The sequence below is a fragment of the Chenopodium quinoa genome, unplaced genomic scaffold (genome assembly GCF_001683475.1).
Source record: "Chenopodium quinoa cultivar QQ74 unplaced genomic scaffold, ASM168347v1, whole genome shotgun sequence".
Classification (NCBI taxonomy): Eukaryota; Viridiplantae; Streptophyta; class Magnoliopsida; order Caryophyllales; family Amaranthaceae; genus Chenopodium; species Chenopodium quinoa.
The window spans coordinates 825,731-844,148 of NW_018745448.1; the positions used below are offsets into that span (position 1 = coordinate 825,731).

The 18,418-nt window shown below is 33.4% G+C and overlaps 1 protein-coding gene across 1 annotated transcript; it reads left to right on the forward strand.

Moving 5' to 3' along the window:
* Nucleotides 1-11,639: 11,639 nt before the first annotated feature.
* Nucleotides 11,640-14,865, forward strand: LOC110713569 (ATP-dependent DNA helicase PIF1-like). The gene is made up of 4 exons (XM_021892018.1): nt 11,640-13,454; nt 14,243-14,294; nt 14,451-14,458; nt 14,605-14,865. The coding sequence occupies exons 1-4, from the start codon at nt 11,640-11,642 to the stop codon at nt 14,863-14,865; spliced, it is 2,136 nt and encodes a 711-aa protein (XP_021747710.1).
* Nucleotides 14,866-18,418: the final 3,553 nt, after the last annotated feature.

Here is an 18,418-nt window from a genome sequence, read left to right on the forward strand (position 1 = left end):
GAAGAACCATAATTAGCGTATATAATTACGTGTGTTATAATATAATTCATATGAGAAGAATGATATTAATAATATTAAGCTAAGTTTTGTCATCAAATTATTACTCGTATTAATGAATGTTTGATAAAATAATGATCATCAATATTTATTATCAACGACTTCCAGAAGAAGTCATAACCGTATAAGTTTATCCTTTGAATCAACTATTAAACAGAGATTTGAAATATTGATATTATAGATAAACACATGTATGGTGAAATGAAGACACTTCACATGTTAGTGTGAAGACTTGAAGATGCAATTTCAATTTAGGAGGATCAAAGATCAACAAGTGATATTTTACCAACTTATTAAAAGATATCCAACATATTGGATTCATTGTTGGGACACTAGAAGATCTCTAAGTTATGTATTCATCAGGGGGAGAAAATACGGCTGCACTCATTTTCCCTTGACCATGGCTTTGTCCCACATCGGGTTTTCCTGGTAAGGTTTTTAATGGGGCAGCATCTCGAGTGTATTACGAAAAATGTTGTACTCTTTTTCCTTCATTAGGTTTTTATCCCAAAGGGTTTTTCCTAATAAGGTTTTAACGAGGCACAATCTTCGATAATGGACATCCAAGGGGGAGTGTTATGAAATATTGTATGGATGTCCATTATACTCCTTTATCATTTCGAAATATTCTAGAACTAGGGTATATTGTTATGTAAGCAAACCCTAGTTATATTGTATGTATATATATATATATATATATATATATATATATATATATATATATATATATATATATCCTCTTTATGGATAATATAGACTGATCTATTCTCCCTAATTTCTCCTCTTTCTCTTTAATTTTATAACATATGAGTATTATTTGCTTCACAATGACTCAAAGAGACTAATAGCATATTGCTGGAGGAAATGCAAGTGTGTGTACAACAAGAAAACTTGTAGGTTAGTGAAGTGTACATGTGTGAAAGGTGTTACGTGTAGGTTCAAGTTTTATGCAACTAGGCTTGTGAAATCAGATGCTTGGCAAATTAAGACAATAAGGTTGAATCATAGGTGTATTAGGACTAAAATGAACAACAAGGTGACAACAGAGTTTCTGGCTGACAGATACTTGGAGGAATTTAGGGGCAACCCTAGATGGAAGATCAAAATAACATATTCCATGGCTAGAAGCAGGCCAAAGCTAATAATATATGGGTCTTCAACAGAACAGTATTCAAGAGTATAGGACTATGGGAAGGCTATTCTAAAATGGAACCCTTGAAGTGAGTGTAATATGGTGGTGGATGACATTGGTCAAATTGAGAGGCCAATTTTTATGAGGATGTTTGTGTGTTTAGCTGCACTTAGGGATGGGTTTATTACTGGTTGCAGACCCATCATTGGTGTGGATGGTTTCCATCTCAAAGGGGCTTACCTTAGGCAGATCCTGGTTGTAGTTGAAAAAGTTGGGAATAATGCCATTTTCCCACTAGCTTGGGGTACCATGGAGATTGAAAACAAAGACAACTAGTGTTAGTTTCTTCAGAGTTTGCTGAAAGCACTTTGTGTGTTTGAGCAAGAATTTGGATTGACTTCACTAGTAGAAAAATACAATAAGGCACCCCCATAAAGGCACCGGTTCAGGCCAAACCGGTGCCCTAAACCGGCCCAAACACTCATCTCGCCGCTTCTCCCTCCTCTTCTCTCCTTCTCTTTCTCTCTCCTCTTCTCCTCTCCTCCTCTTTCGCTCATCATTCACCACTCATCTCCTCCTCTTTCGCTCATCATTCACCAGTCTTTCTCATCTCCTCCTTCCCTTTCTCATCTCCTCCTCCTTCCCTTTCGCTACCACGTCTCTTTTTCCTTCTCCTTCAAGCCCACCACGGAGACCACCACGAGCACATGCAACACCACGAACCGGTTTGATTTTGATTTATTTTTTTCGATTTTGATTTTAATACATTTTGTTTTTAATTTTGATTGCAATACATTTTGTTTTCGATTTTAATTTTTTGTTTTTCGATTTCTGGATTATTTTTTTTCCGTTTTCAATTTTGATTTTTTTTTTCGATTTTTGTTTATTCGATTTTAATATATTTTGTTTTCGATTGTGATATTTTATTTTTCGATTTCTGTAATATTTTTTTTCTTATGTTTGATTTTGAATTTTTTTTTATTTTTGTTTTTGTTTATTCGATTTTAATATATTTTGTTTTCGATTTTGTTTTTTTGTTTTTCGATTTCTAGGTTTTTTAATTTTTATTTTTTATCTGGGTTTTTTTTATTTCAATTTATTTCCATTTCTGGGGTTTTTTTTTCTGGGTATTTTTCGATTGAATTTATTTTCGATTTAATTTTTTTGCGATTTTAATTTTTTTTCTGGGTTTGAATCTTAATTTTTTTTCTAGATTTGAATCTTAATTTTTTTCTGGGTTTGAATTTCAATTTTTTTCTGGGTTTGAATCTTAATTTTCGTAATTTTAGTTTACAGTGAGTTTATTAATGTCGGTGTTTTAATTGATGCAGGTGAACAATCAAGGTGTTGCTTTGGGAATTTTGATTTCAATGTTGTAATTTTTTTTTTCTTCGATGTGTAATTTTTTTTTCTTCAATGTTATAATTTTTTTTCTGGATTTTGATGTTGTATTTTATTTTATTTTTTTGTATTGTAAAATAACAATTTAATCATCAATATATTTCGTATTCAAGCTTGTTATATGTTTCTGATTATATTTCTTATTTAATGATCAATTTTGGTCAATATTCATTTCATTTAAGTGGATAAAATATTATGTGTGCATCTGTGTTAATCTTTAAAGGGAACACCCTTTTTTGGTTGGGAATTTTCCCTTTCCAAAAATACCCTTTCATAGTTACTGAATTATACAAACATATTAAAAAAAAAAAAAAAAGGAAAAAAATATCAAAGAAAGTTCCATGCACATGCATCCTATTCAATTGGTGGTAAAAATAGAACTGCTATCTACGGTTCCATTCAAAGCCAAAAAAAAAAAAAAAAAAAAAAAAACTTGCTCCTTGAAATTAGGTGTTGCATTAGTAGGTGAACACATGTCCACTACTATCAAATTACTCCCTAGCAGTTATCCTCCAATACAAATATGAGAACAAACAGTAGTTACTCTTCCTTTTCTCCTTTTACATCCAATTCTATATTTTCTAATCTTAATCTGGAAGACTAACACTCTCTATTCAAATTCAACTGTGTGTTTTTAGTATTGCAAGGTTAGTATTTTTGGCACATAATAATAGACGAATTTGGTTTTATCGTATCGAAATTATTGATTTATTAAACTCCGTAACTTTTATAGTCAATCTCTTTTCTTTTTTTTTCAATTTTGCCAATCATTTAGACTATCTACTCATTTTCATCTTCTTTTATTTGCAGGATGTCAATTGCTTACGCTCCTTTCATGTATTTGAACCTGTACTCCGAATTTGGAATGTAAAGGCAAGGATAATTAGATTGTATGAAATTCAACATGTCAATAATAACAAAAAAAATTGGAAAATGGTTCTTCTTGATGCTACGGTGTGTAAACATTTTTTATACTTCCTCTTTACAGTGCATTCTTATTATATTTTTTATTTTTTAAAAAATAACATAGTCATTTATATTTATCTATATTTTTTTACAGGGAGAACCCATTCAAGGTATTATATTTACAAAGGATGTTGACAATTTTATTGGCAAATTTCAAGAAGGTTTAGTGTACTGTTTTAAAAGGGTACAAGTTATTCAAGCTGACGATGGGTTACGAATAGTTCGTAATCCTTATCAATTCAACATTACTACAGACACAGAAATATCCTTGATTGATACCGACATTGAAGATTTCCCCAAGTACTTCTACAATTTGGTGTCTTTACACGGTGTGACCTCATTCAAGCGCATTGAAGGAATTGTGATAGGTTAATATATCACCTTTCATTTTACATTTTATTTTTATTTACGGTACTTTTTTTTTTTGGAAATCTTCAGTAATCAATTAATTAATATTTTTCCTTTTATGTTTTTTATTTTTTAAATTAGATGTTGTGGGACTAATTATATATGCAAGTGAGATTCACCGGAATGACATTACGGGTACTATTAAACAAGATATTATCCTGCTTGATCAAAGGTAAAATCTAAAGTTTTAGAGGACTTGAAAGCTTGCCCACTCAATCACTCATGCATTCATTCATTAATTTAATTTATATCGTACACTGCTTGACTACTAAGATATCAAAACCATATTAAGATATCATCAATTTATCCTATAAACAAGGTAACTACCTACAAAATATAAGATAAGCATATCTAATAATATCTTAACAAATCCCAATATGATAATGACGCAATATTATTTATTTATTTATTTATTTATTTATTATATATATATATATATATATATATTACTTTATTCTAATGAACTAAATTTTTTTAAATAGTTGTTTTGCTATGAGATTGACAATATGGAATAGCTTTGTCAACGACATTGGTGAAAGAGCAATAGAAGATTATGATCAAAATCTCACTTTGCTTGCATGTAGTGTCCAACTTCAAAATTATAATGGTAAACTTAATTACATGAACAATTTTTATTATAAAATCATAGTTTGCTACTACAAAAGATTAATTTTATGTAGATATTGATTTAATTATTCTAAACTCACCTTTTAGGTACACTACATTTGACATCCGGAAGGTACACAAGGTTATATATCAATCACAATGATTCTACTTCCCATGAAATAGCAAAATGGTTAGTAATTTATGTTATTGTAATGCTTTTTTCTATTTTTGTTATATTAATGATTTTTTTTATATACATAAATAATAATATTAAACTAATAATTTCAACCGTCACTTTCTTATACATTGAGGATGATATGTATTTTTGTAAAAATATGATCAGCATGTTACTTAAAATATCTAATGCAATCTTAATTTTTGTAAAAGATATTGTAATGATTACTTTGCTCAATCAAAAGCTAAGTGGATACAAACATGTGGACTTTCGTTACATCGGACACTTTGATATCAAATGTCCGTCGACCTACAACATTTAAGTTTCCATCAAGGCCAAGAGTAATATTTCACCATATTTCAATAAATACACTATTTACTTTTTTTTTCCATCAACTATTATTTTCAATTATTCAAGTTTTATTATTTAATACTTATTAAATTGTCCAAATTATCTTTTATTTGTTTTTACATAATTATATTTTTAAATTGTTGTACTTTATAAATTGTCCATGTATCTTTTCCTTATAATTTACAGGGAAAGGTATATAGAGTTCTTGGGATGTTGGTTGATATTAATGTAAAAAGTCTCACATGGTATGATGCATGCTCTATTTGCAATTATAAAGTCAATTATTTTGGTGATCAAAGGACATGTTCAAATTGCCACAAATATAATCCTGAAATCATTCAAGGGTAAATTCCCTGAATTATTTTTAGTCTGTATCAACCATTTCTTATTTTTAATCAGTTTTTAAAATTGTTATGTATTTATTTTGGTAAACAGTTTATCACTCAAGATTACTATCAGAGACTCAAGTGGAATATTGCATTTGATTTTGTTCAACCAACAAATTGAATTCCTTCTTCGGTCTACTGTGTCCCAATTAAAGGACTTGCATGAACAGGTTAATCTACACAACATATTTTTACGTGCCATCTCATTTATTTCTTTTTCTAACATTATTATATTTTATATTATACACAGGTAAATGAGAAAGAGATGATGATATTGTTACATACACATTATGATACCTCATATGTTTTTACTCTTACATCCCAAAGTTCTTTATCGTCACACTACAAAGTTATTTATGTCACATTTGTTAATTGGGAGGAAGAATGTGCATATTTACTTCAAAGGTGAGCACATTCATAACATATTTTGGTTCAATGTAACTAAACTATTATATGCTATATTCACTATATTGATTCTATTTTTTTTAGGAGACGAGAAATGACTATAAATCAATCATGAAGCCAACGCGTTGTTGATGGTGCTCCATAAAGTTTTACTTATATAGTTTAGCACTTTGTAAAAGAATTTATTAGTTTGTACATTATGTGATATGTAAATATATAGTCTTTATACGAATTTTACTATTTTGCAATGTAATCAATGTTCATACTCTTACTTTTCAACAATATTTTCACAAAGAAATAAATGATAAAAGTCAAGCTTAAACAAAGAATTCATCAAGTTATTGATCATCAACGTAATATGTAATATGAAACAAAGAATTCATAAAGTTAAATTTCAACACATGTACAACGTATACATGAATATTCCATAATTAATGGAGGATTATTTTTAATCTATCATATATAATTATACCATGCTTTGGAAACCAAACCTAACAATTCAAAGTTATCATAATTCCACTATCTACTGTTGGGATAAGAATTGATTAAATTAAATTAGTCACTATCCTACAAAAAAAAAAAAAAAAAAAAAAAAAAAAAAAAAAAAAAAACGTCCTCATATAAAAAAAAATCGTCCATCTTATATGGGATACAATTTCAAAGGTTATTTTTCATTTGGACTCAATCAAAACTGCTTCTTTACTCCAACAAAAAAAAAATATTAAAAAAATGTATCGACAACCACTATTATTAAACATGTCATCAACTCCTTCCCATTAATATATCATCATTATCATGATCTTCCTCACTAACTATATATATATCTAAATATTCATCCATTTAATTAAAAAAAAAACATTAATATAAATTTTATTTCTACTTAGATTATTCAATAACCTTTTTGTTAAAATAAAAAATAATAATAAATTACATTTTCTTTTAACGTTTTTTTTTCACTTGCAGTTTTACTACGTTACTACACTAAGTCTCTATTGTATTATTAAAAAAAACAACTACTCACACTATTATCCAAATAAGAAAGTAACTTCTCTTAACATATAAGAAATGAATTATGACGTGACCATGTCCACTATCAAATTAGGAGTTATATTCCCTTAAAAACATGAGAACAGTAGTAACTGTTTTTCCTTTTCTATTGACATCCACTATTTTCATTCTTCAATTGCAATGTACTAGATTAATGCTCCCTATTCAAATATAACTAGGTGTTGCAAGGTATTGCAAGGTGAGTTTTTGGGAAATCTAATAAAGAGCTTTAGGGAAACATAATAATATATGATTTTGGTTGTTTATAAATTTATAATTTTTTTTGTTATGTTTCAAGGTATGGAAAATCAAATGTCATCTACATCATACTATTGTAGGCTATCACGAGAAAGGATGACCCCTGAGCAACTTGAACAAGAAGCTATTGCCCGAAATGCTCAAAGGCGGGCTACTTACCAATTAAGGAGAGATGCTCGACAAAATGACAATCGTTCAGCTTTAATTAATATTACTAATCAATATGTCGCAAGTGGCACACTCACTTCTTCAAATCATGTTTCAATTAGAAGCACATGTGAGTTCAGTTACATAGACTACGTTTGAAGCATTTTCCATATTGTAAATAGTGTCATTGTTCTTTATATGATATATGAATATGAGTTATTTACAAAAGATCATAGATATTTATGTTTGTAGTGTTAAAAAAAATTATGTAGTTACAGTGCTTACTTTATAAAGATGACTAAAAAATAGCTTGAAAGTATAAAAGTAGGCCAGGGGAGTATAGCTTATATGTTGTCGCAAATGAATTACATATATACTTAGTTGCACAAAACCACAATTAAGATCTGATTTATTTAAAGTTCTGACCAACAACAAAATTATTTTACTAATTACTAATTTTTTACTGTACAAAACAACATTATTATCTAATAACAATTAAGGTTTTAAAGAGCTATTGTATTGACTCGATTAGTCACTAATTGAGAGAAGAACACTAAATAATGATTCACCTCTAATACATGATTTAAATTTGGAAAAATTTCCAATTATAAGAGTAAGTGATTCTTGGAAGCTCAAGAAGAACAGTATGTTGAGATTAGAAGAAGAAATGAATATTCAATTTCACTCTAAACAATAGAAATGAATGTATTTGATATATTTATTGGCATGTTGTCAATCAGCTTCACCTATTTTCACATTTAAGGAGAAATAAATATTCATCACCCATCATGTTTCAGTTTTTATCTTTGTGTTTATTTTTCATTTTTAATGTACGTATATGTAAGCATTAAATGTACGATTTTATTTTCCACATTGCATTGCAAACTAAACTTTTCAAAACTCACTTTATTCTAAATAAGTGAATGCCAATGCAAAATTGCAAATATTATAACTCTCTCCTTCTCTTTCTTAATTACTAAATCAAATGAGACTTACATGATACTATACAGTAATTGTGTGTTTTCTACACCTAAATTTGTTTTAAAATTGTATTATTATCATTTTTAGATCAAATTATACCTGATCATAGCTCTAATAAAATTCAAAGTGAACCTAACTCACCCTATACTATTCAAATATACATGTTACAAATGAAACCAATTTGCAACTGATTAACCATTGGAAAAATTCTTTGACTTATCAAATAATTATTAAAAAAGCCAACATAGCCTCCATCCAAAACCAAAAAAGGACCTTTTATAATAATAATAGCACACTTGCCATTATAATAATGCCTACGCCATGTCATATAGACATATACTAACTAAAATTTAAACCATTATATTCACACATTCAGACTATGCATACCAAAATTTTCTAATGCTTTTATGATGAAATCAATCGGTCCCAGCTACTATAACTATTACACTTCTCATGTTGGTGAGAAAACAATATTATTATAATATGATAAAGTAACAACAATTGAAAAGGGATTAGAACCTAACCATCTATAACTTATCCCCAAATCCGAAATATCCCAAACGGTGAACTGGATAAGACACAAAAAAAAAAATGATAAAGTAACAATTTCCATAATAATTGTTCAAGAAAATGTGACACAAACTAATCAATAAGCTTATAAAAATATTTAATAGTTGTGATATATATGCACACTAATATTTCATTAATCTTTAAAGTCAATACATGTTCATTTATGTATTCTATCAATAATTGAAACATATTAAATTTTTATCAAACTTACTATATAGTATTTCATTCATTATACAGCAATTCATATTGGTGAAAGTGTCATATCGCACAATTTTACGTGTAATGGACAACGAAATATCCAAGGTGGTAGCACAATTTTTGGTGATAGTGGCATTCAAGGCAATCCTAATGTAATGCATAACAACAATGTTCAAAGAAGAAATAGGGGAAGAGTCTGTCATCGTTCTGCAATAAACTTTCATGAGCAAAGAGGAGTCCCGATCGTTCAACTATCACCTCCGAGAACGTGTGAGTTTTGTCAAGCTCGCCTTTTTCATAATGAAACATCCTAAATATGTTGTTTGTCTGGGAAGATTACCTTGCCAACCTTACCTGTTCTCGAAGATCTACGTTCTTTATACATTGATCAAACACCTATTGGAATACAATTTAAGAGTGACATTAGAAAAATTAATCACTTATTCGCTTTAAACTCCATGGGAGTGCACTTAGATGAGAGCTTAGCTAATGCTCAACACGGAGTATACACATTTCGAGCTCAAGGGTCTATATATCACAAGATAGGCGGGCTGCTCCCAAGTACATCAGAATCTCGACCACGATTCCTTCAGTTGTACATATATGACATTGAGCATGAGGTTGAAAATCGTCTTGCGGAGAATAACACAATACGACAAGATATTGTAGAAAAAATTAAAGCCATCCTTGATCGGTGCAATCCTTTTGTTCATAATCTTCGAAGTTTGCTCAACAAGGAAACATACACGAATGTGCACTCCGTATTAATGAACAACCATCAGATCGACCACAATATTGTCTTCCTACTGCTTCTCAAGTTGCGGCTGTGATTGTCGGAGGAGAAGAGGTTGCGAACTTAAATCCAAGGGATATTTTAGTTCAATCAACCTCTGGCCAATTAATGAATGTGTTGGATACTGCTAGATACTATGATCCCCTTCAATATCCATTACTATTTCCATATGGTTCTTATGGATGGTCGATAAATAGTCTTGATAATAATGGAAGAACCATACCTTGCCGAGCATTCTACGCTTATATCATTCAAGTAAAGTACACTCCTCTCTCGGATTAACACGTAGATTTATATTATTTTCTCATAATTTAACAATACTTTATTAATTTTAGGTACGACAATATGTCTCCATCATCTTAATGGCAGGGCGCTTATTTCAACAATTTATTGTTGACATGTTTGTGAAAATTGAGGCAAATAAGCTAAGATGGATTCGAGATAATCAAGATACAATTAGAGCTGAATTGTATCAGGGACTTCAAGCTTGTTTAGATGTCGGAGAACTCAATCCAGGTTCTTTTCTTAAATATGTTCTTTGCCTTTAATTTTAATTTTACTATTATTATGTACTATAATATAATTTACGGTACATTGTAATTATAGCAAATGCCGGGAAAAAAACCGTTCTACCTTCTTCGTTTGTCGGGTGTCCAAGAGACATGAATCAAAGATTTCAAGATGCAATGGCATTAGTTACACATCATGGAAAACCAGACCTGTTTTTGACAATGACATGCAACCCATCGTGGAGAGAAAATGTAGATGAGTTATTTCCAGGTCAAACAGCACAAGATCGTCCCGACTTAATCACCAGAATATTCCATGCAAAATTTGAGGAATTCAAGATGGACGTTGTAGAAAAAGGCGCTCTAGGGAAGGTTATTGTCTATGTCTATGTCATTGAGTTTCAAAAAAGAGGCTTGCCACATGTTCACATGCTGCTCATTTTGGACGAAAAAGACAAACAAAAATCTCCGGAATAGTATGACACATTTGTGAGAGCCGAGATACCTGATAGAGATGAAGAACCACGATTATACGATGTTGTTTTGAAGCATATGATCCATAATCCGTGTGGCGAAGGTCGTCAAAATTCTTCTTGCATGGAAAATGGGGTTTGTAAACGTAAATTTCCTAAACCCTTTGCAGAAAGCACAGTCCAAGGCAAGAACTCATATCCTATTTATCGTCGTCGTGGTGATCGTTCGCTAGTGCCTTTACATGAGAATAGTGCAACCTTCGTTGATAATGGTTGGGTTGTTCCATATAATTCATGGTTGCTACTAAAATATGATTGTCATATCAATGTAGAGATCTGTAGTAGCATCAAGAGTGTAATATATTTGTACAAGTATGTGCATAAGGGTGTAGATCGTGTTTCAATGGAAGTTCGAGCAGGGGCTGAACACAATGAGATTCAACAATATGTGGATGCTAGGTGGTTATGTGCACCTGAAGCATTATGGAGGATATATCAGTTTCCCATTACTCGAATGTGTCCATCTATTGATCGATTACAGCTACATTTGCAAGATAGGCAAATGGTTAGATTCAGTACAAATCAATCTATTGAAGACATCCTTCAAATGCCACAAAACTCTCGAACTATGCTCATAAAGTTCTTCAAGATGAATTCCTTAGATCCAGAGGCAAGAACATACCTATATAGAGAATTTCCTCAATGTTATCGGTGGCTGATGGAGAAAAAGGAGGAGTACACAAAGAGTGATAGGTAGAATCTACACAGCCTCACCAATGGAAGGAGAAAGATTTTTCTTGCGTTTGTTGTTGGATCATGTTAAAGGCCCCGAATTATTTGAGCATCTACGTACTGTCAATGGGATTGTTTTTTCTACTTTTAGAGAAGCAGCTGAAAAACTAGATCTCATGGAGAATGATGCAAGCATTCGTGATTGTTTTTGTGAAGCATCAAACTCTAAGATGCCATCATCATTGAGAAGAGTGTTTGTCACTTTATTGGTTTATTGTCAACCAACTGGGGTTCGATCTTTATGGGATGAATTTTATCATTACATGGCTGAAGACTACTTATATTCAACTTCAACAAATCTAGAACTGGTACGTGATTCAGTTCTCTATGATATAGATCGCATGTTAAAACAATTAGGAAAGAGTGTCAATGACTTCGACTTACCTAAAATAAACATGCGATTGGATGGAAATGCACAAGTAGCTAGAGCCATACATGATGAATTATCAGCACCAGTGCCCCCTGAAGACGTGCATTGTGCGGAGCATCTTAATGACGACCAACGGTCTTCATTTGATATCATAATAGAAGCTATTGATGCAGAGAATGGTCGAATTTTCTTTATAGATGGTCCAGGTGGGACAGGTAAGACTTATCTATATCAAGCCATACTTGCAACAGTCAAGCTTAGAGGGAAATTTGGATTACCAGTAGCCAGCTCAGGTATTGCTGCCACACTATTGCATCGAGGAAAAACCACTCATAAAACTCTTGATATTCCGGTTACGCTGCATGCTTCGTCAACTTGGAAGTTTAGTAAACAAGATGTAGAGGCGCAATTGGTCAAGTATGCAGCTGTCATTATATGGGATGAAGCAACAATGACTCATCGACATGCGTATGAAGCAATTGATCGTAGTTTAAGAGATCTAACAGGGGTTGATGTTCCATTTGGCGGCAAAGTCGTAGTGTTTGGTGGAGATTTTAGACAAATTTTACCCGTTGTACCAAAAGGAACAAAGGCTCAAACTATAGATGCGTGTTTGGTCAGGTCAACACTATGGAGACATGTTCAGCTACTCCATCTCACTCAAAATATGAGATCGATACAGGATCCTGAATTTGCAGCCTTTCTTTTAAGAGTTGGAGATGGATGTGAGCCTACAGTTGATGAAGACATGATAAAGTTACCATCTTCAATATGTGCAGGAAATGGTGATAATATTTCAGTTGATAATCTTATCCATCAAATATTCCCAAACCTCACTGAGCACGTAGGTGATGTGTCATACATGGTACAAAGAGCTATAATAACACCAACAAATGACGAAGTTGACATGCCTAATGAGAAGATACTTACTGAGTTTGTCGGAGAAGAAAAAACCTACTACTCATGTGACACTGTTCCAGAAGATCGTCAAAATCTCTATCAACAAGAGTTCTTGAATTCATTATCCTTTGGTGGTTTGCCACCACATATTCTTAAGCTAAAAGTTGGCTCTCCAATCATGCTTTTGAGAAATATTGATACAAACAGTGGGTTGTGTAATGGGACAAGGTTAATACGTAGTCGGTTAAGGGATCATGTGATTGAGGCAGAAATTTTGACCGGAAGTCATAAAGGGACACGAGTGTTCATTCCACGTATTCCTTTAAAAACGGTAGAAGATGTGAAGTTGCCATTTGAAATGATCCGGAAACAATTTCCTGTGAAATTGTGTTTTGCTTTGACCATAAACAAATCGCAGGGGCAAACCATTCCTCATGTTGGTATATATCTCCCCCAACATGTTTTCAGCCATGGACAGTTATATGTTGCACTATCGAGAGGGACCTCACAAGAAACAACCAGAGTTTTGGTTAGTAAAGGAGATGTTCGAGGTAGATGTGGTGTATTTACAAAAAACGTGGTTTACAAAGAAGTCCTCCTGCCTCATATGCCACAACCCTAATTATCAGGTATAATCGTAAATATTAAACATGCATACATAACTATTTAAGTAATATACATCTATGAAATGACTTCTTTATCTTCTTATCAGGGAGCAAGCTAAGCTTGATAAAAGTCAACAACTAAGCATCAAAAGTGTATGGAAGCAAAAACAACTCATGCTAAGGATATTTTTTATGTTTTTTATATTGTAATTTTATTATAGCATTATCTCCAAGTATATCTACAATATGTATGCGAAAATAATTTCAACTCTTAATTTTCATAAAACATCATGTATGTATGTGGTATATTGTGCACGCATGGCATGCATATTTTAGCTTGTGTGGATAAAGAAAACTAAAGAAAAATTAAAAAAAATACATGAATTGGCACCGGTTAACCGGAACCAGTGCCGATTGACTTTAATTCCCAAAAAAAAAAAGAGAAGTTATGGCACCGGTTAACTGGTGCCTATTTGACCCTATGACACCGGTTTTGAACCGGTGCCAAAAATTGGGTTTTTGGCACCCCCCACATTGGCACCGGTTCAAGCTGGTGCCTTAGGCCGGGTTTGAACCGGTGCCAAATTCTTTTTTTCACGTAGTGCTTTTATGTTTAACAGACAGAAAGTAAGTTAACAATATCTCTTCTCATCTCTTTGCTCTATTTCCAAATTTTAGGACACTAACATGTTTGTTTATGGCTTGTGTGTAGGGTCTGCTAGAAGCATTTGAAGCTGTGGTCTCCAAAGCTGAGCTTAGCTTAGGTTTTGTGTCAGACATATTTGGCCAAATTTCAAACTGAAATTCTATGGTGCAACTTTCAAGGAATTATTCTGGCCTACTGCTAGGGCAAGCACTCTGGTGAGCAACTACAATTGGCTAAACTTGTGTTTTTTTTGGTGAACTTGTATGTATTTTAGGTGAACTTGTATGTGGTTGAATGTACTTGTGTGTTTTTTGCTTAACTAGTTGTGAATTTGGCCATAAGTTTCTATTTTAAGTTGAATGATTGGCATGTCTATATATTATGTCACTTGTGAATTGAATGATTGTCATGTGTGTGGCTTCTATCAGTTTGAGTTTGAGGTTGCTATGGAGAGCATCAATTTCCTGGATGAAAAAGCATATCAGTGGATGTCTAACATTGCCCCCCATCACTGGTCAAGGCATGCTTTCTCTACAAACTACAAGTCTAACATGTTAAACAACATGTGTGAGACATTTATTGTAGTGATTAGAGATGCCAGAGACAAGCTTATTCCCACTCAAATGCCAGAGACATACTTGGCTGCATATGAGAACCCCATCAAGCCAATGCCTAGCGCTAAACATTAGGAAAAGGGGAGGCTAAAACTAGGGATGTCAGTGGGGCGGGTCAAGTAGGAGATCCGCCCCATCCGAGCCCCAATGGGGCGGGGATGGGTCTCGGTTTGGCGGGTGGTGGGGCGGGGATGGGGATAAAAACCATACCCTCCATGGGTGATGGGACGGGGGTGGATTTTTAGTTGTACCCGCCCCGCCCCACCCGCCCCACATCGTACCCGCCTCATCCCCACCTCATACCCACATCTATATATCTTTTAAAGCAAAATTACATACTTTTATTCTATTTATAAAATAATTAATGAAATACAATATTAATTATAATACTTTGTACGACACTTATATTATAACACAAAAATGTGTATAGAATGTTTTATTTATAATTCGTATTAATTATGTAAGATTGTGTATTTGAGATACGGATATTAGATGGATCTTGGGTGGGGATTAGGCGAGTCTTTGGTGGGGATTAGGTGGGGATGGATATCCAAGTGGGGGGTGGGGCGGGGATGGTTTTAGAGTTGTACCCGGTGGGGCGGGGATGGAGACGAAAATTGGACCCGCCGCGGGGATAGGGATGGGGATGGGGATGGGAAGGCCAACATCCGCCCCGCCCCGCCCCATTGACATCCCTAGATAAGACAGCCTTTGCCACCTGTGTTGAAAGTGCAACCTTGAAGACCTAAGGCCAAAAAAAGAAAGCTAGAGCCAAGGAAGGGGACTTCTGTAGCACCTGGGGGAAAGAAACCAAAGGTGAAGAAGCAGTGCAAGAACTGTGGTGGTTTGGGCCACTTTGCAAAAACATGCAAGCAACAAGCAGCACCAGAACAACCCAACCCACCTGTAACAAACCCAAAGGGTGGTAGGCCATAGCTGCAGACTCCTTGGCTCAAGGAACAAAGGAAGAAAAGTGAAGAGAGAGCAGTAAGACATGTATATTTTTGCAAAATGGTATTTTCGCATGTACTTGTTTGTATTTAGTTGCTTTGATTTTAATTCTATTCATACTATAATTGCAGGTTGCACTGAAGTTGCCACAATATCATCCTGCAACAACAACAGCAACTGGGAGTCAGGCTGCAACAAGAGAAGTTGGGTTAAGTCAGGCTACAACAGAGGTTGGGTCAAGTCAGGCTACAACAAAAACAACTATGTCAAGTCGACCTCCAGGAACAGTGCCTATTCCAAGTCAGCCTGTCACCAGAAGCAAGAAGAGCCTCTGTCAGCCCACACAAGTGCCAACAGCTACCCCATCCAAAGTCAAAATTCAAACCAAGTCCAAGCTTCATGTAATGAGGAGCAAGAAGGTCAAAGATGTTAATGCACTGTGATCTAATTTAGAGTAGTATTTTGTAGTTGACAGCCTAATTTTTTTTACTAATGTTGTGTATATTTGGTAGTATATTTGGTATTTGAACAATGTTTTTGCACTATGGTGCAATAACTTTTGTCATAACCAACTGAAAACAGTTAAATGCCTTTTGTTGCAAGTAGTAATATGACAAGTTTCTAGAAAAAGTTCCATTTTTCATTGATTTATTGTCAAAACAAGTACAAGTAATTCCATCCCTACAATCACACATAATAGCTTAACGAAATACAACATCAGTTGGGGATTTTATGTTTCTTAGAATTCCCAACTAAACCTAAGATCTAAAATACATAGCCAAAACCAAACCAAAACAACAAAACACAACAAAAGCATGTAATGTCAGCATTTTCTTTGTTGTTGCATTGCTTCCATGCAACTCCTTTCTCATCTTCTTCCTGTCTGAACTAAGAGCTTTGCATTTCATATTCAGGATGTCAATCTCATTGAGCAAGCACCTCCTCTGCCCACTAACATCATCAACTTTCCTCTTCATGTCATTAATCTCACCCTTCATCAATTTTTTGTCCATCAGCAAGTTGTTAATCACCTCTATTTTTCAAGGTGTTCCATCTGGTTGATCCACCCACTCAAAATCTTTACACCCCCTTGTCTCTGTCACGGAATCATAGAATTTGCAAGATCTAAACTTGCGTCCAGGGTCCTCCCTAGTCCAAGCAGTAAGCCTTGCCATTGGAACTCCACATTGGCATCTTTTCTCCTTTGAAGGTGATATGCTAACAGAAGACATTCCCTTCTGAAATTCATTATCAAAAGCATTGAAATTCATTGTATTTGAACACAATTACCATAATCTAACCCTAATTTTACTACCTAATTGAAATATCAAAAACCCCCAAATTAATTTTGACTAACATGAACCTTAAGTATTTATAATGAAATTGGGGTTGAATTAATAACACAAAACGTGCAATTTCAAATACACTTAACAATTGCAACATAATCACGAAAAGAATTGCAAAAAATTACAACTGGCTTCATGAAAATTGCATACCTTTTGTTGTTTGTTGTCGAACAGTTGAATTGATTCAAGGACGAGTACAAATCTTGAATAATTTGATAATTTAAGGATGTAGGATTGTTAGGGATCATCCAAATTAATGATTTGTGAAGAAAATCGCAAAAAAGAACTTCAATCTTCAAGAATTTGATGTAGAAATGAAGAAGGTTGGTTTAAATAGAAAGGGAAATCGAGAGAATTTGGGGATAAGTTCAAAAACTAGTTGTTATGGTGGGCCCCACATGCGGTTTCCTTCACCGAGTTAGGATTAGGTGGTAAAACCGAATTTTTTTTATGAGGTGGTAAAGTAATTTTTTTTTTTCAGGTGGTAAATTCAATAAAGTCGTTATTTGAAGGTGGTAAAAGTTAAAATTTCCTAATTTATATTATTAAATATCTTTAGTTTTTTTTTTAATAAAATTTAAAAAAAGAAAAAACATTTTACTTGATAATTAAACTTTTGCCATGAAAAAATACCATAAAGGAGTTTATTTATGTGAACAAGTCATAATTGACAGCTGCAATTAAATATTTTCATAAATAAACCAATAAAATGTCCCTAGACCTTGGGGGGTTGGTTTGATTCACTTTCAGCTAGTAAGTTCAGCTATGCCTTTGCTCTAAAAATTGGGATTTGTTTTGCCTTTAAAGTTGAAATATTAGCAGTGGAATATGGGATGGAATTGGCAAAGAGAATGGTAATTAGAAAGCTACAGCTTCAAGCAGTGTGTCAAATTAGGGGCGAAGTCAGGATTAAAAATCTATGGGGGCCAAGAAACAATAAAGTTACCAAAAAAAAAGGAAAAAAAAAATGCTTAAAGTGGGGAATCGAACCTGAGACCTCTCTCTCAGCAAGTTACTATGAAAAACTCCAACAAACCAACTGGGCTATCACTAACATCATGATATGTAGGACAAATATTAGCTATTTATTAGTTATTCTAGGGGAGCCATACTATACTACATATATCACCGTTTGGGCCAGGGGGGGGGGGTCAGGCCTCCACTAGCCCCCCTGTGGCTCCGCCTCTGTGTTAAATCCTTCAAAGCAATGATGAGTATGGTAGAGAATGCTTTCACCAGATTGCAAATTGTAAGAAAATGCTAGCTGACCCGAGTTGGGAAGTGGTGATCAAGCAAATTTATAAAGAGGGTAGCAACATTGCGGATTAGCT